Here is an 18440-nt window from a genome sequence, read left to right as displayed (position 1 = left end):
ACACCCAAAAATCACTGCTCCAGCATGCACCTCCACTGTGCTGAAACCAAGCCCAGGCTCGGACACTGTGATCTCCCCAGAGCAGATGCTTCTCTCTGACACACTGGAGGTGGTCCCTGGCACTAACGTGGCTGCTCTGGGGTCAGCTCTGTGCAGGGCTGTGGCGGTCTCCCACCCTCCTCCTTGCCATATGCCTCAATTTCCCTCCGAGCCCCATGCAGAGCCATCTGCCTGGCACAGGATCGAAGGTGCCCTCCCTCCCTTGGCCACCAGAGCTCTGCTCCAGCCAGTCCCACCCCTGCGAGCACAGCAAAGCCAGGAGGCAGTGAAATACACATCTTACATAAGCCAGGCATTTAAGGGCTTTACACGTGAGGGTGGATTTTCCTCCCTCTTCTGGGAGCCTTATAAAAAGCATGTGCACTGGGAGGCTTTCAAAGGCAGCAGATAGGACTATGGTGAGAGCTGACTTTAACACTGGCCTGAATGCAAGTCAGTAACTGCCTTCAACATTGCTTGACGCCACCACTAACAACATTGTGAAAACAAAGTGATCAGATGGAGGAAAAGTTTTGGAAGGATCATTGTGCGCTCCTCAACAAGGATGAAGAAAATGAGCTGGTAAGGAATGGGGGATGGCACTGGGTTTTATTTTCCTTGTGTGTCTCTTTTCCTACATGCCCTTTTTGAATTTGCCTCTGCTGCTTCTTCACCTTCATTCCTCATTCGGGCACTGCCTCTTCAACGTAGCCAGGCTGAAGGCAAAACCCCGGATCAGTCCTTGCTGACTTTGAGATTGATTTTTGCAGAGTAAGGGTTAAGTGAGGAACATACTAGTCCAGAGGCACATACGATGGAAGAGACCTCTGCTCACCAGTTGTCTGGCCAGGGAGCAGTGTCCCTTTCCCTGCTGTATGTTCCATTTTCTTTCCCATCCTAATTGTGAGCATCTTTACTGTTGGGTACACTTTCCCTCACTGGGTCATCATGTATCAGAAAGCAAGTCATAGGGAAAGTGCCTACAAATGAGTTTTATACTGGACAATTGTCTGAAGTAGTGATTAAATCACCTCCCCTGAAATGTAAGGGTCTTTGCTGCTTACCAGGTCTAGGAAGATTGGGCAGATGACCAAAGTCTGCTGCAGCTGTCATGGCAGGAATCCCTTGTTTCACAGTCTTTTACAGCAGCTTTTACAGAGGTGCTCTGTCCTTGCAAGGGTTTTTTATTAATGTTAATTGAATCTACTTTCCGTCTTTGATTGTGATTGATTATTGATTATGTGCAGCAGCCTGAAAGGTCTTCATTAAACAAGAGCTTTGCAAACACGAGTTGGAAACTCTTCCTCTACCTGCTGGCATGGAGTGATTACACAGCCTGGGGAGGGTGGGAGTAAGACTTTCTCCTCTGACGTTTTGTGCAGGGAGCAACGGGAATCCAGATATTTCCAGTGCACAGAGTGGGCACAAAAGTAGATGCCTCTGCACAGGTGTAAAATATAGTCCCATCACTCCTGTATTTGCTAGAGATATATATGTGCTGCATTCACTGGAAGCACAGCAGCATGTTCCCCCAGGGCAGGAGTGTCTGTCCTCTGCAAGCAGTGGCTGTTACCAGGTGCTTCCCAGCATCTCCAGTGTCACTGTTTGCCCAGCCTTAGAGACTGGGAAAGTGCCTCCATCGTGGGGATGCAGGTGCTTAGGGCATGGACAGGTGGGAGAGATCCTGCGCTGCTGATCACACCTGCACCTCTGTATCAGGATTGCTTGTGGGGCTACTAATAGCAGTGGGGCATCAGTTTCCCTGGTTGCATTCAGCAAATTTCTGCTGGGCTCTGACTGCTGCTCATGTGAGCTTGTTTCAGGCTGGGGAGCCTGGGCCAGTTGCAGCAGCCTGGATCCAGCATAAAATGAAAAATCTGCTGTGGGAGACAGGTAAGGATTCAGCTAGGGATCGTCTGTGTCATGCTGATTGCTACAGATGGTGCTCTTCAGGGGATCACTAGATGGTGTGTGGATATGGGCTTCAGTGCCTGCCTCTACTTGCATAAGAAGCAATAGGGATGCCAACTCCCTGATGAGGATGGAGGGCCAGGACAGGTGGGTTGAAGTGAGGCTGTTGTGTTTAGCTGGGAGCCTGTGCACCCCAGATGAGCTGCACCCACTTCCAGGAGACACTTTTCTTGCCCATCCAGCCTGTGGCTGCAACCCTGCTGGCAGAGGAGGGCCCTAGCCCTGCCCTGGGTGCTGCTGGCACAGCCTGCCTTGTGCAAGGTTGTGTACGTCAGGCTGAGTGGTGTTTTTCACAATACATCTTCCTGCAGTCCTGTTTGCTGGCACAGCCTTGATTCCAGGTACTGCTCTTCTTGGAAAAGTCTCGGTGCAGACAGGCTCAGTGGGGTAAATCAGCCGTGAACACGGGTTCCCTCAGCTCTTGTTTCAGTGCTTCCTCCCAGGTACCGTGTGAATGCCCGGTGTGTACCCTCTGAGTACAGGCTGCCTTTGTACCTCGCCTCTGCAGGGAGATGCAGTTGATCAGCCACGTGTTGCAGCCGTAAGGGGAGTGACAACACCAGCCAGGACCTCTCTTTGCCCCCAGGGGATTTGGGCTCCTGCCTGTAACAGCAGCACTGGGCTCCTGCCTGGCCCTGTGCCGCAACAGTGGTGAGCACCTGCCAAGACCCACCTGTGCTGGGGTCCCACAGCCTGTGGGAAGGGGCACCTCCCCAGCACCCTGGGTGTCAGGAGCTCACAGCACCCCTCCACTGATTTAAACTATCCCTTTTAGATGTGTACAGTGTACTTCCGTTGATTATCTTCCATCATGTCTGATGCATTTTTGGGTTCCTCAGTGACTGTGCTTAGCATATAGCTGTGTGCTAGAGCCTCACTTGCTGGCAACAGCCCGTGTTTGGCTCATGCTAGAAAACCCCGAATGCTCTCACTGGGCAGCTCCTGGCCATGCACTCACCCAGCCTGAACGCCACAGGTCTTCCCCAGCCTTCCCTCCACCTTTGGCTGCAAATTTGATACTCTCCTGTCCCTGTGGGGTGATGGATGAGTCATGGTCCCACACACCTCCTGTCCCACGCCAGCTGCCCCCATCACAAGCTCCTTGTTTTCCCGGCCTGCATTTGGAGTATATTTATGAAAATCCTGCTATGAAAAGGCAAGCAAATGAACCTCCTTGAATTTCATTTGTTGTGGACACTAGCTTGTTCTCCCACCCTGAAAACACCATTTGTAGTTATTGATTTTAAACTTCTCTGGCCTCTGAAGGAATATTTTGTATACAGCAGGGCTGCACATCTGAAAACTACAGAGCTGGTTTGAAATGGATTTTGCTAACCTGGTATAAGGACTGCATGATTATCTTTATTTCAGTTGAGCTGCATTGATTTCAGCTTAGTTTGTTGATTATGATCAGAGTTCAGATAAATCAAGTTAATTGCTCTCTTAAACCTAAATAGGTGCTTACTGCACTGCCTTTAAATCACTTGAAAATTAGATTTGAAGTTGAACTAATACAATTGTTTGTACAAGCCCTCTCCAAGGAATTTTGCTTTGTTGCAAACTCTATCCTGTAAAGCACCTGTTATCCTTCTGGCATTTCTCTGAGATATATATATATATATATATATATATCAGATGTGGGACTTCCTCATTCTTATTCTTTTTTTTTTTATAATTGAAAACACCATTTCCTCCCCCTCCTCTCAACTACATAAGCTGTGTCAGTAAGTTACAGTATCCCACCACATTGTGTACTTGGTTATCCAGCTATTCTGGAAGAACATTCAGTGTAGTCACAAGTAGATGTACAAGAACATTTCTTTTTGCTCACCACCTCTGCCTGCTTCTGCAGGGTCACTTGATACCTCCTCAGGTGCCTCCAGGGATGGGGCATCCACAACTCTGGGCAACCTGTCCCAGTGTCTCACTACCCTGATAGTAAAAAAAAAAAAAAAAGTCTTTGTTTGTAATATCTAATTTAAATCTACCCTCTCTGTTTAAAACAGTTACCCCTCAACCTATCACTCCACTCCCTGATAGAGTCCCTCCCCATCTTTCTTTCCTGTAAGCCCCCTTTAAGTACTGGAAGGCTGCTATAAGGTCTCCCTGGAGCCTTCTCTCCTCCAGGCTGAACAACCCCAACTCTCTCAAATAAGCTTTTTCCCAAATAAACTTTGATTCAGTCTGTTGTAGCATGGGTGGTACAAAGAGAGCCCCACTGTGGGAGCTGCCTCGGTTCCTGCCTTGGTGCCTGTGGAGAAGTAGAAAGGGACAGACATGTGGCTGCTGAGGGCGTAGATGTAGGGCTGCAGGGCCAGGGTGGCACCTACCAAGGCTGCTGTCTCCCTGCTGTGAGAGTTGTGGCCAGGCTGGATGCGGGTGACGTGTCGAAAGGGCTGGCATCCCTGGGTGCTGTGAGCCACCAGCTGTGGATGGAGCATCTCCCCCCTTCCTTCATGCTCTGCAGGGTGCTGAGAGGGCTGGGAAAGCGCCCAGCATGTAAAGAGGGATCCAGGTGCGCTACAGCATTAAAGCTATTGTTAGCCCCATGGGCAGGTTTAAAGCAAACCAAAGGGTACAAAAATCCAAAGTTTTTTTCAAGGGGAAAATCTAAAGCTATGGATTTAACAATCTACTTCACAGACAATGGAGCATCACTGAATATATGACTATGGGGCTATGCAAATGAAAGGGCAAGTAGGGAAGTTAACAGACAATCTGGGCAATAAGTTGGAGGACAAGAGTGTACAGAGCAAAAAGAGCCCTTCCATATTTGCTTTCAAGATAAAGTGTACGTGGTGGGGGATAAAACGCCATAATAAGGTACCTGGTACCCAAAAGGAGTTGTGTGGGACTTGGTAGTTTTCTTTACCTGAGGCAGACTCTGTGCCTCTGCTGCAAGGTAGATTTCAGTGGTCAGCACTAAGTTGGCATGGAGACATCCTCCTTGGTGGCAGGCAAGGCTCTTTGGTGCTAGCACTGCAGAGAGAGAAGTGTTACCTTGATAGGCCAGCTGCAGTCTTGATGGTAAAAGCTCCAGACTGGAGTTAATTCTTCATTAATCCTGGGAGAGCTGATGTGAGTACAGTTCTCTGCTGGCAGCAGCCCAGCAGCATCCTCTTTTCAGCAGCTCTGCTGTATTCTTAACTGTGTCTTATCAATCAGCAAACTCTCATTTCTAAAAATGACCTTGAGCAGTTATGAGGGAGGGCTTCAGTCATCAGCCTTTCTTTTCAATAAGCTTGCACTTCCTGATGAACAAACACCAAGGTCAAACTTGTTAACAAAGAATGCATTTTCTTTGCTGTACAGGAGATTTTTGGCTACAAAACTCAAGGCTGCCGAAAGTCCTTGTGCATTGCTGGATACATCTTGTCCTGTGGGGCTCTGCTGCTGCTGTTTTACTGGAAGCCCGAGTGGGATGTGTGGGCAAACTGCACCCGTTGCAGCTTGGAAGAAGCAGATGTTGTTCTGCTCAGAGCAACAGTAGGTGAACCCTCCTACCTCATTGTTACATGCAGAACCTACCCTTTTCACACATAGGGCAGACTGTCTGTCTTTCTATGAGGTAGGTTAATAACACTTTCCACTTTTGGAAGTGGAGCAGCAGGGATGCATCAAGCTTCATTTTTATTTGCAGAGTTGGAAATACTGTGTAAAAGACCATGTTTATGCTAATAAGAGCACAGCTACTCTGCCTGAGGGCTGGGCACCAAGCAGACTTCAGGCATTGCTGCTGCCCATCCACAGGCTCCAGCAGTTGCCCTCCACCAATGACATGTTCCATAAAACAGCTCTGCCTCTTCCCTTCCTTTATCTGCATGGGGCGCAGCTGATCATCAGCTTCAGCAGAGGGATCATCTTCAGAAGCTGTGGCTGTTAGTAGCCTTTCTGCTTTAAAGTTATTGGAGAATGTCTAGGAAATGGGTTTTAGAGAGTGAGATTTCAGGCATTAGTTATAGTCTAAGACTCCATGACTATAAATTAAAACTCAACACAATTCTAGCAGAGCAAATGCTTAAGACACTTAACGCTCAACATTGCAGAGATTCTTAAAATAAATGCACTCAAACCACTAAATGAGTAATCTATTGCTCATTGTAACTAGTTACATTAGACTAAACTGATTAAAGGACAATTCAGTCTGACAAATGCATGTACAGCAGTAAAGCTGAGTTGCTTTTGGCTATGGACGTATAGCAAGTAACACGGCAAAATAGCTGTTGCTGAGGACTCAATGTCCACCACTAGAAGTATTTCAGAAAGCTTTTACTTCCAACTAGCTCTAGTCTGATCCCGTAGACTGAATATCCATCCAGTAGCTATTGAAGCACATCTTCAGGTTTAGCTTCATCTTCTCTGAAATTGCTCTACAGCATGAACCAAAGCAAATGGAGATGATTGTGAGATTGACTTTGAAGAGCTTTCCTGATTGGTACTTAAACATTGATAGCAACATCCCTGTCACTATGGGCTTACATTTGCTCTGATTGCAATGATACCACAGTACTGTAGTTCTCTGTGAATCTCATATATAGTTCCCAGAGTCAGGAAACATTATCACAGGCAACATTTTGGACTTGTCACTGAACTGCACTCTTTCTCTAGGATGAGTTTCAGAGATACACCCGGAAGAAAGTGACCTGGATAGATTTGGCCACATTGGCACTACCTGTGGGTAGTAATTCAGATGGTCATCTCGTAGCTGATAAAGACTCTGTCATAAACAGAGCTGTAATGAAGCCACAGTTAAAGGTAAGCCATCTATAAAACGGAGAAGAAAGGTGGCAGGGAGGAGGTGGGCGAAAACAAGAATTGAGGTACCTGGAGGCTCCTGAGAGTGCTCTGTCAGCATCTTCCTGCAAATTCTGTTTACTTAAGCTCAGGTTTTCTCCTAAAACATGGTGAAGCATTTCTGTAACAGTGAGATGGTTTTCCCTTGAATTGCAAATGGAATTTTTGCTATTTGGTCTTGCAGATGAGATGTATCCAGGTGCAGAAAATCCGTTATATTTGGGACTTTTCTGTAAAAGAATTCAAGAAAGTTGGGTGAGTGTCAACAGCCTGTTACAAAACTCTTTGTGGCAGGGGACTCCCTTGTCTGAACTTTCTACTGTTACCCTAGATCATTAGAAGACAGCAACACATGTCACAGCTTACACCACAAGTTTGGAGCTGGCCTCACAAGGGAAGAACAGAAGATCAGGTACAGTCTGCATATGAGTAGACGTATGAGCTAATTGTGACAGTGTGACCTATTAATTCTTCCTTTCAAATTCATGTGAGCTTCTTGCTTCTCACCTTAGTCGTGAGGCAGTGCAGACTGCGTGGGTGATATTGTGAAAGGTGCAAAATCATTATCCCTTACACTCTATTGAGCTCATTATCTTCTCAGTCATGCCAGGCTAAATCTGGGGAAAAAGCCACCGGTTCCACCTGGGGTTCAGGGAGTAGCAAGCTGTGACTGGCTTCCTTTCCTATCATCTCCTTAAAACCCCTCTGGAAAATTCATCACAAGGTTTAGCAGCAAGCTGACGATCTTTTCAGCAAGGAAACAGTAAAATTCTGCCTCTGTGTAAAGTCATCTTGGATACAATAGCTTCTGAACAGGTTTATTTGTCCTGCTCAGCCCTATGGTGCCCCCAGGACTTACTTTTTTAGATAAGTGTTAAAGTTAATGGGCGCACGGTTTTCCACACCAAGCCTTGCTCCACGTGACTAACCGGGAACTCTTCTCTCCCCTCCTACAGGCAGCTGGTGTGTGGGCCTAATGCCATTGAAGTTGAAATTCGTCCTATTTGGAAGTTACTTTTTAAAGAGGTCTGTAAGTCTGACTAGCACATGGTGGGACAAGTTTGAAGTGTTTTAAAGACTTTACCTGGGCACAGTGGGATGGGGTGATTGTTGCTTCATGAGTGTAAGCCACGGAGGAAAGTTGGTGAACCTCCTTTGCGGCTATTAGCACACGTTCCTGGCAGAAGGTTACAGGGCAGAATACAAAGCTAAGAGGATGCTTGGTGCTGCATACTTATAACAGCTAAATGTTTCCCTTATGATGACTGTGTCCCCTCTTGGAGAGCAGTAGTGGGAAGGACTGATGTCCTCCTCCTCTGCTGTAGGCCCTTTATTCCTGACTGAACATCTTCTATGTGCTGGGACATTTTGCCTCGTGACTGAGCAGTGACATGCACCTGGAGCGCTTGTGTTTCCTGCAACTGCTAGGACTGACCATAGACACATCAGTAACTCTCCTTTCATGTAGGGTCTGGATAATGATCTGCAGTGAAAATTTTACTGGTACAACTAAGGCATACTTGTTCCTCTTTAATAGCCTTGGTTTAGTAGTCCAAATGTTGTACAAAGCATTGTACAAGCTTGCTTGTGGCCTAACAGCAGTATAAATTGGGAGTGCGCTTGAGAATGCAGGAAAACATTTGCAAAATTCCTATTTTACAATTGCCTTTTTCACCTAGTAACTTCCTTTTCTCCTATGACATAGACAGAAGGCAACTTTTTTCCTGCATAAATAAGGACATACTGCGAGACTGTTCTTCCTCTACAGGGGATGAAACAAACACATCTTGTGGATAAGAGGAGAGACACATGGATGGTTACTTGCTGAGTTTGCATATAGAAATGATGGACATATAATTTTGCCAACCTGTAATCAGAGGCTTTACATACAGGATACTGCCGTGTCATCTGTGTTCATGTTAGAGCATTATGGATGCTACATGAATGTCTTTAAAATGGAGAACAGCTATGAATGCTGGGACTCCAAGCCAGCATGTGTCTGAACTTTAAGCGGAGTTTGTTTGAAACCCTACAAAATACATTTAAAGCTCCAGGGCTCCTGAAATTGGTTGATTTGATGTTACCAACCTTTCAGTGCCCCCTGGAGATGGTTTTGAAGAGAACTCCAGTGTAGCCCTCTAAAAAGTTTATGTAATTTGAACTTTGCACTTCCATCCAAGGCTGAAGCTTCATGTTTGAAATATTAATGGTGGTGCCTGGAGGCAGACTGGTCCTCATAAGCTTGGGGTATTTCAGTCCAGATACAGCTTCAGTGTCTGAAGGCTGGCACCCTGATTTAATGTCTGTCTCTTTGTCCTAGTGAATGTCGAAGAAAGTATTAAATTTTCATCGAGGGACCAAATTTGTCAGATGAATAATTCATTTCAGTTCCAATCTTTATGCAGAAAGCTCTTTCAGTGGCTATTTTAGTTATACCAGTTCTACAGAAAAGTCTGTCACTCCTTCAGACATGCCAAGTGGTGGGCAAATGGCTGAAAAACTTCCTCCAATTCTTTTGTTGTTAGTTAGATAACACAATAACCAAAATTATATTCTCAGACTTCAGTGGGGCTTGTGGCCTTTTTGAGCATGACACGTTAAGGTGGGCGATGACTGGTATCGTAAGGTTGACACAATGCAGAGTAGCTAAAAGTATGGAAGTACGGGGAAATCAAGCCTTCATTTTAGCTGTAGTCCAAGACTGATTACTGACATCCCCACAGACCGTAAGTTCTTCTTTACCATTTTTCTTTTCCCAAATAAATATCATATTCACAGTGACTTTCTTTAAACCACAAAATATCAAAGACTTTTACGGTAATTCAGTCTGTTTTTTTCCACATTTGGGTAGTGTCTCCTGTGTAGCAATTACTTAGCATCAGAAATGTTAAGGTCACCTTTGTTAGATGGCTTTGGTGGGAAACCAACCAACTTAAACTCCCTTAAGTCTGACTTGAAGCTGCTAGCATAGCTGCTGCTGCATAGTAACTGGTTAGCAACAGCTTTTAATTACAAACACCATGAGCTACGTGTGAGCTGGTAAGCTCAGAGCTGGAGGCTATTAACACTCTAAAACAGCCATGAAAGAATACCGCCTTGGGATGTCAAAACAACCCTTTAAATTGGTGTTTAAGACTCCTGGACACTGTAATGAAATGTTCTCACCTCTTCCCACACTCGATCTCTCCCGACGTGTGTTATGTCCATCCCCTGATGTGTGTTACATTTGCGTTTGCAGATTTTAAACCCTTTCTATGTGTTCCAAGCCTTCACCCTCACGCTGTGGCTGAGCCAAGGCTACATTGAATATTCGGTGGCCATCATAATCCTGTCAATCATTTCTGTTGGCTTAACCGTGTACGACCTCAGACAGGTGAGTCTGCCGCGCAGCCTGCCACCTCCCCATCCCGCACGCTGCTCACAATTTCATCTATCACAGACCCAAGTAGCTATTTATGTGCTCTTTCTGGTTATTCTTTATTGCTGTGTATTCTGCTGTATTACCACAGATTTATTGCTATAGAAGAGTTAAAAGGGTCATATCTGGGTCTTGAAATTCCCAAGAATCAAAGAAGATTGAAGTTTGATACCTGGGGTTTGTAAGACTTTATGAAGGCGGACTATACGATGAGTCTGGTTCCTACTGTCATTCCATGAGGATTCACTCCTCTTAAGGTTTGCTAAATGACAGGTCTTAACAGCAAAATGGAACACGACTTTTTATTTCTCAAATTTGTTCAACTCTTCTGTCATGGATACAGCTGCTGGGAAGGATTTTCTAATAGTCTCAGCTCATTCACTTTTTGACCTAAAGCATTCACCTGTGATAAACCTGAAACCTTCAGTATCTATGGCAAAGGCAAATAGATGGAGCTGAGCCCTAGGCATCGTTTGCCTGCAATTGGGTTTCCTCAAGCAGCCAGATGAGCTCCCTCATGCTTCCTGCTGGAAACACAGAACATTCTCTCTGGGTGCTGGGAAAACATTTCTTTGATTTCTGAGCCCACTTAAACACACAGGGAAGGCAAAAATCACATGGAGAAAGGATATAATAGGGGAAAAAATAGAAGCTATGTGAATGAAAGTATGGATGGGAAAGAGTGATAGGAACAGGAGGCTGGCAGGCAATGTTTTAGTCTTGTGGGTCTGGATTTTTAGGTATTGCGTTCCTCTGCATTGTCAAGATTTAAAAGCAAAAACAAACAGGGGATTCCTGAGTTCTGGTAAATGTTTTGTTAATCTTCAGGCAAAATGCAAGGGTTAGAGGACAGCATTGCGTATTACAGTTCCTGCAGACAGCGTGATGAGATTAGAGGTGGTGGCAGGGTGAAGGGATGGCAGCTCTGGGGTGCACTGGCCTGACTGTCATGCTCGTGCTGCTTCAGAGCCAGGCACAGCTCACGTTGCCTCCAAATTCGCTGCTAAAATCTTTGTTCCTGCATGGAATTACCGGGGAAGGGCATGATTCAGCTCTTTGAAAGGTTCCTTGTGAAGGTGGTATAGCAAAGTGCTCTGGGAAGTGCTGCCCAGGAGAAGGCAATAATGTGCCCTTCCAGGAACTGGCTTCTGTTTGAATCGACTCTGCTTTTCCCTGGGCTGGGAGAGGCAAACATCACATGCCCTGTGTCGGTCTCGGGCCTCCAGGCTGGCGGGGCTTGGGGCAGTACATGCTCAAGGTGCTGACGAGGTGCTCCTGTGCACCCGCTGCCCTGTTCCAGCCCTCGCACTGATCTCAGCTGGGACTTTGCGAATAGCTGGGCCTTTTGCCAGCCACAGGTGTGTTGGCTGTGCATCACGTTTTTGTATCTCTGACTAATACCTGTAGGGTGACTAACACTCCCATGCTGAACAAGCACTCGCATCTCTTTGAGCGCACCTTTGTACTTAAAGTGTTGGTGTCTGTCCTACTACCGCAGAGAACAAAGAACAGAGAACAAAGTACAGCCTTTCTTTGGCAAGGCTGGTTTTGTTGTGTGACTGATAATTTTGGCAGGAAGAATTGCAACGTTTGGGCCTCCACATATTCTTCAAACTGTCTTGACATCTTCACATGAACAATGCTAATGAAGAAATCCACACTCGGGGATTAGTTTTTTTCAATTGCAACTTTTAAATCAAGATAAGGCATTCTCTCTGGCCTTGCAATGACAGCTGACTTCATCATTAACTCAGGACATGTAATTGAATTAGATTGCAAAACTGGCAAAGCACAGCCACCCAGCTAAATAAAAAGTTCTGTTTTTCTTCTTGCAATGGCAGTTTTGTAACAATAGTCTTTACAAGTTGGTTGTCCTGTTGATAGCCTTCTAGCAAGGATAAAACTGTTGAGCATGAAGAAACCCTCTAGTAAGGAACTGCAGATAGCAATGTTGCAGCTAAGGAGACTTACTCTGCCATGAAGCAGGAATAGCTCCTTGAAGGCTGAGGGAGATACAATGGCGTGAATCAGAAGCAAAAGAGAAAATTAGCTCCATATTCCCACGACAACTTGTTCTAGGTTAACTCAATGAACTCGCAACCTGACCTCTAACAAGCGATGTGAAACCTCCCCTGGATAACTCAGCAGAGTTCAGTTTCAGTGATGTTAGCATGATCACTGAATTGTAACCTACTGCTGCACTTCAGTGTTGGTGTTTCAACACTGCAATTGCTTTCCCATCAACAGCAGTCTACCAAGCTGCACGACCTCGTTGAGGAATATAACAAAGTCCAGGTTACAGTCTGCACGAAGAGCGAAGGTGAGTCATCTGCCTCTCCTTTTTCCTCCCCAGCCCGTGTAATTAACTAACATGTTGAAATGTATCCAGAATTGCGTAGCTCCTCTTGATTTCTACAGCTGAAACATGAAGGGCAAGCCGCAGGGAGAATGGGGCAGAGGGAGGTGTGCTGGGCAGGGCAGTGAGAACTGTGGGCCCAGCCTATGTGGTCTGGTAATGATGCATCTGTATCTGCAGCATCTGTAATGATACAGGTGAACCTAGTAATTTGTGTTAAGAGTTGAGATCGGCTTGGAAAATTTAATTTCACAAACAAGCAACCAGATAACAACTCTGGCCTTCCGAGACCTGCTTCCCTGCCCTGCTATAGGCTACTTTCACAATCTTGTCAAGTAGTTTGTGAATGGTTTTCAAGGAGTCTAGATATATGGCTCTCACTGAGGTGTGTGCTTTCTTTCCCGTATCTCAGTTCCTTGCCGTAAAATCAGGCTTATAGCTATTTTTGCCTCCTGAAGATGTTGAGATGGGCAATTGTTAGGGTGATGGGACACGTAAAGGCCTTGGGTAGGTTTTCTTGGCCAGAAACTATGCAAATAAAACTGAAGACAACCACTTGGAGGGAGATGCTTAGACATGAGCCAATCTTTGTGCTGTTGCTCTGCAGTCAGTATTATTTCCAAGAAGTGCTGGCCCTAAATCATGCAGTGTAGAAGTTTGGTGATGATGTGTGAGCCTTGAGACTTTTTTTTTTAATTGCCCAGAATTTGTGCATGAGTAAAGTTCATTTTTGTATTGTTCTACAGGTTGTAAAGAGCTGGAGTCTCGTTATTTAGTCCCTGGAGACATGTTTCTTTTAGATGGAAAAAAGCTGTCTCTCCCATGTGATGCTGTGCTGATTGATGGAAGCTGCGTTGTGAATGAAGGGATGCTCACAGGTGCAGCCTTGGAGTTTGAGATGCCAACACCTTGTGCAGACTGTCTGTCAGGGAGATGTCTCTATTTGTTCTGACAGCAAATTGTTTACTATTTATTAGAATAGTTTACAGCAGGAGGTAGAAAAACTGCAGCTTGAATAATTCACATTTGTCTTGGACTTTTGAACGCTGCCATTGTGTAATATGCATTTCTTATCCACATTGAAAACAAGTAGGATTAATATACTGTCAGAAGTAGAAAGTGAAACTACTCACATGCACTGAATACGTATTGAGGTTTTGGATTCTGATCTTGGAGCAGTTCTATTCAAGAGGGCAATGTATGAGCACAGGGGTCACTGTTATATGTAAACATTGAAAACTACAGGGCACGAGCTTGGGTCAAGGGCAAAATTTGGCCGAAGCCATTTGATGTACTTTGCAACTACCACTATAATGGCTGTCACAATAAATCCACACGTGCAAGTATGTAAGCAAGCTAATTAGTCAGGCAAACTTGAGCACCTAAAGGGTGCTGTCACTTTCTAATATGCAGAATCTGATAGATGTTTAAGTCCCATTTAAGTGAAGCTGCATGCTGCTGTTCTTAGGTGAAAGCATTCCGGTGACTAAAACCCCCTTGCCCCTTGCGGAGAGTCCAATGCCCTGGAAAACCCACAGCATGGAGGACTATCGGAGACACGTCCTCTTCTGCGGGACAGAAGTCATACAGATGAAGGTGACGGGCAGAGGGCCAGCAAGAGCTGTCGTGCTGCAAACCGGTATTTCTTTTATTGTTTGCCAACCAACAGAGGGAAAGTGGCAGCCCAAGAGGCTGGTAGGAGAGCTGGTTTCTCATTGTAGTCCAAGTCCAGCACAGATCTACTGTCCCCAACAAGTGCTTGTTGCCACCTGATGGCTAAGGCTTGTGCAATGTTATCTGTCTTTGAACAGCACCGACGCGGTATGACACCGCTATGTCATGTATGCATTGTATGGCACGTGTTTTCGTGCAGGGTTCAATACGGCTAAAGGTGACTTGGTGAGATCCATCCTCTACCCCAAGCCAGTGAACTTCAAACTCTACAGAGATGCCTTCAAGTTCATCGTAGGCCTCTCTGCCATTGGTGTGTTTGGACTCATCTACACCGTGTGTGTGTTTGTGTCCCACAAGGTAAGTACGAGGGATGCCTCCACGCTGTGGGCGCCATCTCTAAGCCCTCGGTCCCTTGTTGGAACATTGTTCACTTCTGTAATCTGATTTTCAGATGCCAAAAATAGGGGGGAGGAGGAGATGGACAGAACAAAGCAGAATTAATCTGTTGTCCCCAGGGACAGAGCTTGGGGTGCATTGCTGCTGGGCAGGAGGATCGGACACCCAGAGAGTGGTGGTTCCCACCCCACCGCCCCTGTTGCTCTCACTGTTTGCAGAAGCCGGTGGCAGACGTGGTGGCTATGGCCCTCCTCCTCCTCACCGTGGCTGTGCCTCCCACTATCCCCGCTGCCTTGACAACAGGCACTGTTTATGCGCAAAGGAGACTGAAGAAAAAGAAGATTTTCTGCATCAGCCCACAGAGGATTAATATCTGCGGACAGATCAACCTTGTTTGCTTTGACAAAGTAAGGTGCTTCCTGGGGCGCTGGAAGATGCTGGGGGCTGCTAGGAACATGAGATTTTTTTTTTTTTTTTTCCCCCACCCTATCTGCCCTGATCTAACCCTGGGGAAAAATGCCAGACAGCAGGGTCACGCTGCAGCAGGAGGCTTTCCTTACCCTGCCCAGGAGCTGGGGAAGGACTTCTGGGGACGTGGAAGGAGGAAGGGGTGGGCAATAGCGGGGTAACTAGATATTTATTTAAATTTAGACAGGCACGCTGACAGAAGATGGACTGGACCTGTGGGGCATCATCCCTTCAGAGGGAAGCCGGTAAGGAAGGATTTAATTTAGCAAGAACTGATCTCCGGTGTGAATGTACTGCCCAAATGCCTAGTTAGGAGGAAGGCAGTTGCATAGGATATGGAGAGACAGCAAATAGCATGCAGCAAGAGATGTTCGGGTGCGTTTGGGGAGGCAGAGTGCAATGGGTGTCCCTGCTCTCTGCTCAGCTCCTTCCCTTGAAGGGGGGGATTTGGGCGCTGCTGTGGCAGGCGTAGCTGTAAAGGTCGCTGCTAATTCAAGGCAAACAGAAGTCAGCAGCAGCATGAGTGCTTTTAATTACCCTGAGGGGGGTCTGGAGAATACGCAGAGAGCTTATCAATTATCTCATTCTTAGCACAGTTCAATAAATATTCTTAATCTAGTCAATAAACCTTGCATCACTTAAATGTTAGGATAACGCTCCTTCTGTTGAAATTAAGTGTTGCTGGCTTTGGTGCCTGTCAAATCTCACCTACCTTCTGTAAATGCCATGAAAATAAGTCCATGAGACCAAAGATCAGGCCTTTAAAGCTCAGGTGTTCTTAGGGACTCCCTCAAACCCATGGCAGGTTCCATCTCAATTCCAAGCCCAAAGACCATTGAAATCCTGGAGAAATAACTGCTATGTAAACATTAAATTGTCTATATCCATAATTTTACTATTTAATTCATATTACTGTAATAAAATAACAGACTTTAGCTCTGCAGTGCGTGCTTTGCCAAACTCAAAATATTAATCTTTTGCAGTGGCCAGGACAAATCACACATCCCATATCAGCTCCCAGGTTTCATTAGTAGTTGTTAATATATCAGATACTTCAACACCACAGAGATAATTATGCCATAATGAATGAAAGGATTAATTCATTGTGAGAGGAGTAGAATCACATTCCCAATACTTCCTCAAAGGACAGAGAGAAAATTACTATCTGATCCAAATTAATGGGAAGAAATTAATAAGTGTCGACCAATAAAATACTCTTCCAGTGGGAGCAAACCGCTGGCACGCAGCACAGTGTCTCCTTGGCCCCCGTCCAGTCCAGCAGGCAGGCCACACTGAATCACTCTGTGTTGAATGGGCTCGGAGCCCACCAAAGGCAGACAGCTCATGGTAGTGCCAGGACGATTTCCATCAAGGTAGCCTTGCTGGGAGTGTCTGCTCACTGGAGCAGCGGAACAAAACTGGATGTGTATAGTCATGTCATAAAAAAACAACCAAACAAAAAAACCCCAAACAAACAAAACCAAACCAAACAAACAAAAAAAACCAAACAAAAAAACAAACCTCTGCAAGTTATCAAAACATAAGGCTGTCTCTGCAGGCATGTGCAGTCTGCACCCAGCTGGGAACCAGTGCTGGTGCTTGCCAAAACGCAAGGAGGAGCTATTGCTGTCTGCATTGATCTTATTAGCCTATTTGCATAATTACGCTTTCTTAAATGTTCACAGTTTTAAACATATTATAAGACTGGCTGTCAGCTAAGCTGAATATTGCGAGGCAATGACAGTAAAGGGATTTCATTTATCTTGCAAATATCCTATTGTACATTTAACAAGATATAAATGTTTGTTGGTTTTGTGTAGTGTTTAGCAGTTTCACGGTGTCTCTCAAGTATTAATTAATTAATAAGCCAATTATGACCAGGCTGAGAACAAGGTGTAATTTGCTGGAAACAGAACAGACTTTGATTGCCCAGAGGGACAACAGGTCTTGGATTCATTGTTCCTTTTAATAGGGCTGTGAGCCTTCATGCTGCTCGGTTCCAGATGCGTTTCACTGCGCCTGTGTCAGTAACTGGGGAAGCTAGTGGTGATTGAATGTAAATAAAAACTATTTAAATTTATCTGTAACATGCCAGACTAAATAGTAATGAGCTGTGTTGTGGTTTGGCAGACACAGCTTGTCAGCCAGCCCGTTTCTTAGGGCGGAAAAACACATGTGTAAGAAGAGAGGACTCTGAGAAATAACTTCCATAATGAAAGTATAGAGCCTTCAGCCAGCCCAGCCTCGCACGTGTTCAGCCTGTACTGCAGGGCCAAGGAGGGAATAAACCTCAAGGCTTTCCACAGAAAGAAACTGGGGCATGGATCTTTGACAGGGTGCCTTGGTGTAACTCAATAGGAGTCAATCAACTTACCCATTTTTAAAAGCAAGGTGTGAGGGACAATCCTCTGGCGTCTGTGGCTACGCAGATGCAAAGTCTACAGCTGGAAGTGAAGGTCGGGCTCCTTGTGGCCCTTCCAGGGGTGCTGAGAGTGGGCTGATGGTGCTTATCCACCCTGGTAGGCATACAGCACCAGCCCAAGCAGATGAACCCCCTTTCCAGACTGCAGGTTCACAAATCTCCTAGGGCACATTGCCAAACTTCTGTGCGATTCCTGCTGCAAGTGGTTTCCTTTCCAACAGTGTCTTCTCTGCTTTCACAGAATCACAGAATTTTCAGAGTTGGAAGGGACCTCTAGAGATCATCTAGTCCAACTCCCCTGCTAAGGCAGGATTGCCTGGAGCACATTACTCAGGACTGCATCCAGGCGGGTCTTGAAAATCTCCAGGGAAGGGGACTCCACAACCTCCCTGGGCAGCCTGTGCCAGTGCTCTGTCACCCGAACCGAAAGAAGTTTTTCCGTGTATTTGAACGGAACTTCCTGTGTTCTAACTTGTGCCCATTGCCCCTCGTCCTGTCACTTGGAACCATTGAAAAGAGCCTGGCTCCATCCTCCTTCAACCCACCCTTTAGATACTTGTACGCCATAATAAGGTCTCCCCTCAGCCTTCCCTCCTCCAGGCTAAAGAGTCCCAGCTCTCTCAGCCTTTCCTCATAAGGCAGATGCTCCAATCCCGCAATCATCTTAGTTGCCCTTCGCTGGACTCGCTCCAGCAGTTCCCTGTCCCTCTTGAACTGGGGAGCCCAAAACTGGACACAGTATTCCAGTTGTGGCCTCACCAGTGCAGAGTGGAGGGGGAGAATGACCTCCCTCGACCTACTGGCCACACTCTTCCCTATGCAGCCCAGGATTCCATTGGCCTTTTTGGCAACAAGGGCACATTGCTGGGCCATGGATAATTTACTGTCTACCACGACCCCCA

General features: G+C 46.0%; 1 protein-coding gene across 1 annotated transcript in view; it reads left to right on the top strand.

The window, feature by feature from the left end:
• Positions 1–558: 558 nt before the first annotated feature.
• The window catches only part of LOC309674939 (putative cation-transporting ATPase 13A5), a gene marked incomplete at both ends in the record, with an annotated part of 30182 nt that continues 12300 nt past the window's right edge, over positions 559–18440 (top strand). Inside the window, 13 exons of the mRNA XM_082487129.1 lie at positions 559–621; positions 5323–5496; positions 6619–6765; positions 6989–7059; positions 7136–7216; positions 7761–7830; positions 10043–10177; positions 12470–12542; positions 13325–13456; positions 14047–14217; positions 14452–14609; positions 14867–15055; positions 15300–15361. Coding sequence (XP_082343255.1) covers positions 559–621; positions 5323–5496; positions 6619–6765; positions 6989–7059; positions 7136–7216; positions 7761–7830; positions 10043–10177; positions 12470–12542; positions 13325–13456; positions 14047–14217; positions 14452–14609; positions 14867–15055; positions 15300–15361 — 1526 coding nt within the window. The remainder of the gene's footprint in view (positions 622–5322; positions 5497–6618; positions 6766–6988; positions 7060–7135; positions 7217–7760; positions 7831–10042; positions 10178–12469; positions 12543–13324; positions 13457–14046; positions 14218–14451; positions 14610–14866; positions 15056–15299; positions 15362–18440) is intronic.

This window comes from Vanellus vanellus, assembly GCF_965231255.1.
Source record: "Vanellus vanellus genome assembly, chromosome: 8".
Taxonomy (NCBI): Eukaryota; Metazoa; Chordata; class Aves; order Charadriiformes; family Charadriidae; genus Vanellus; species Vanellus vanellus.
The sequence above is the reverse complement of the archived record's forward strand: the minus strand, read 5'-3'. Positions and strand labels throughout refer to the sequence as shown.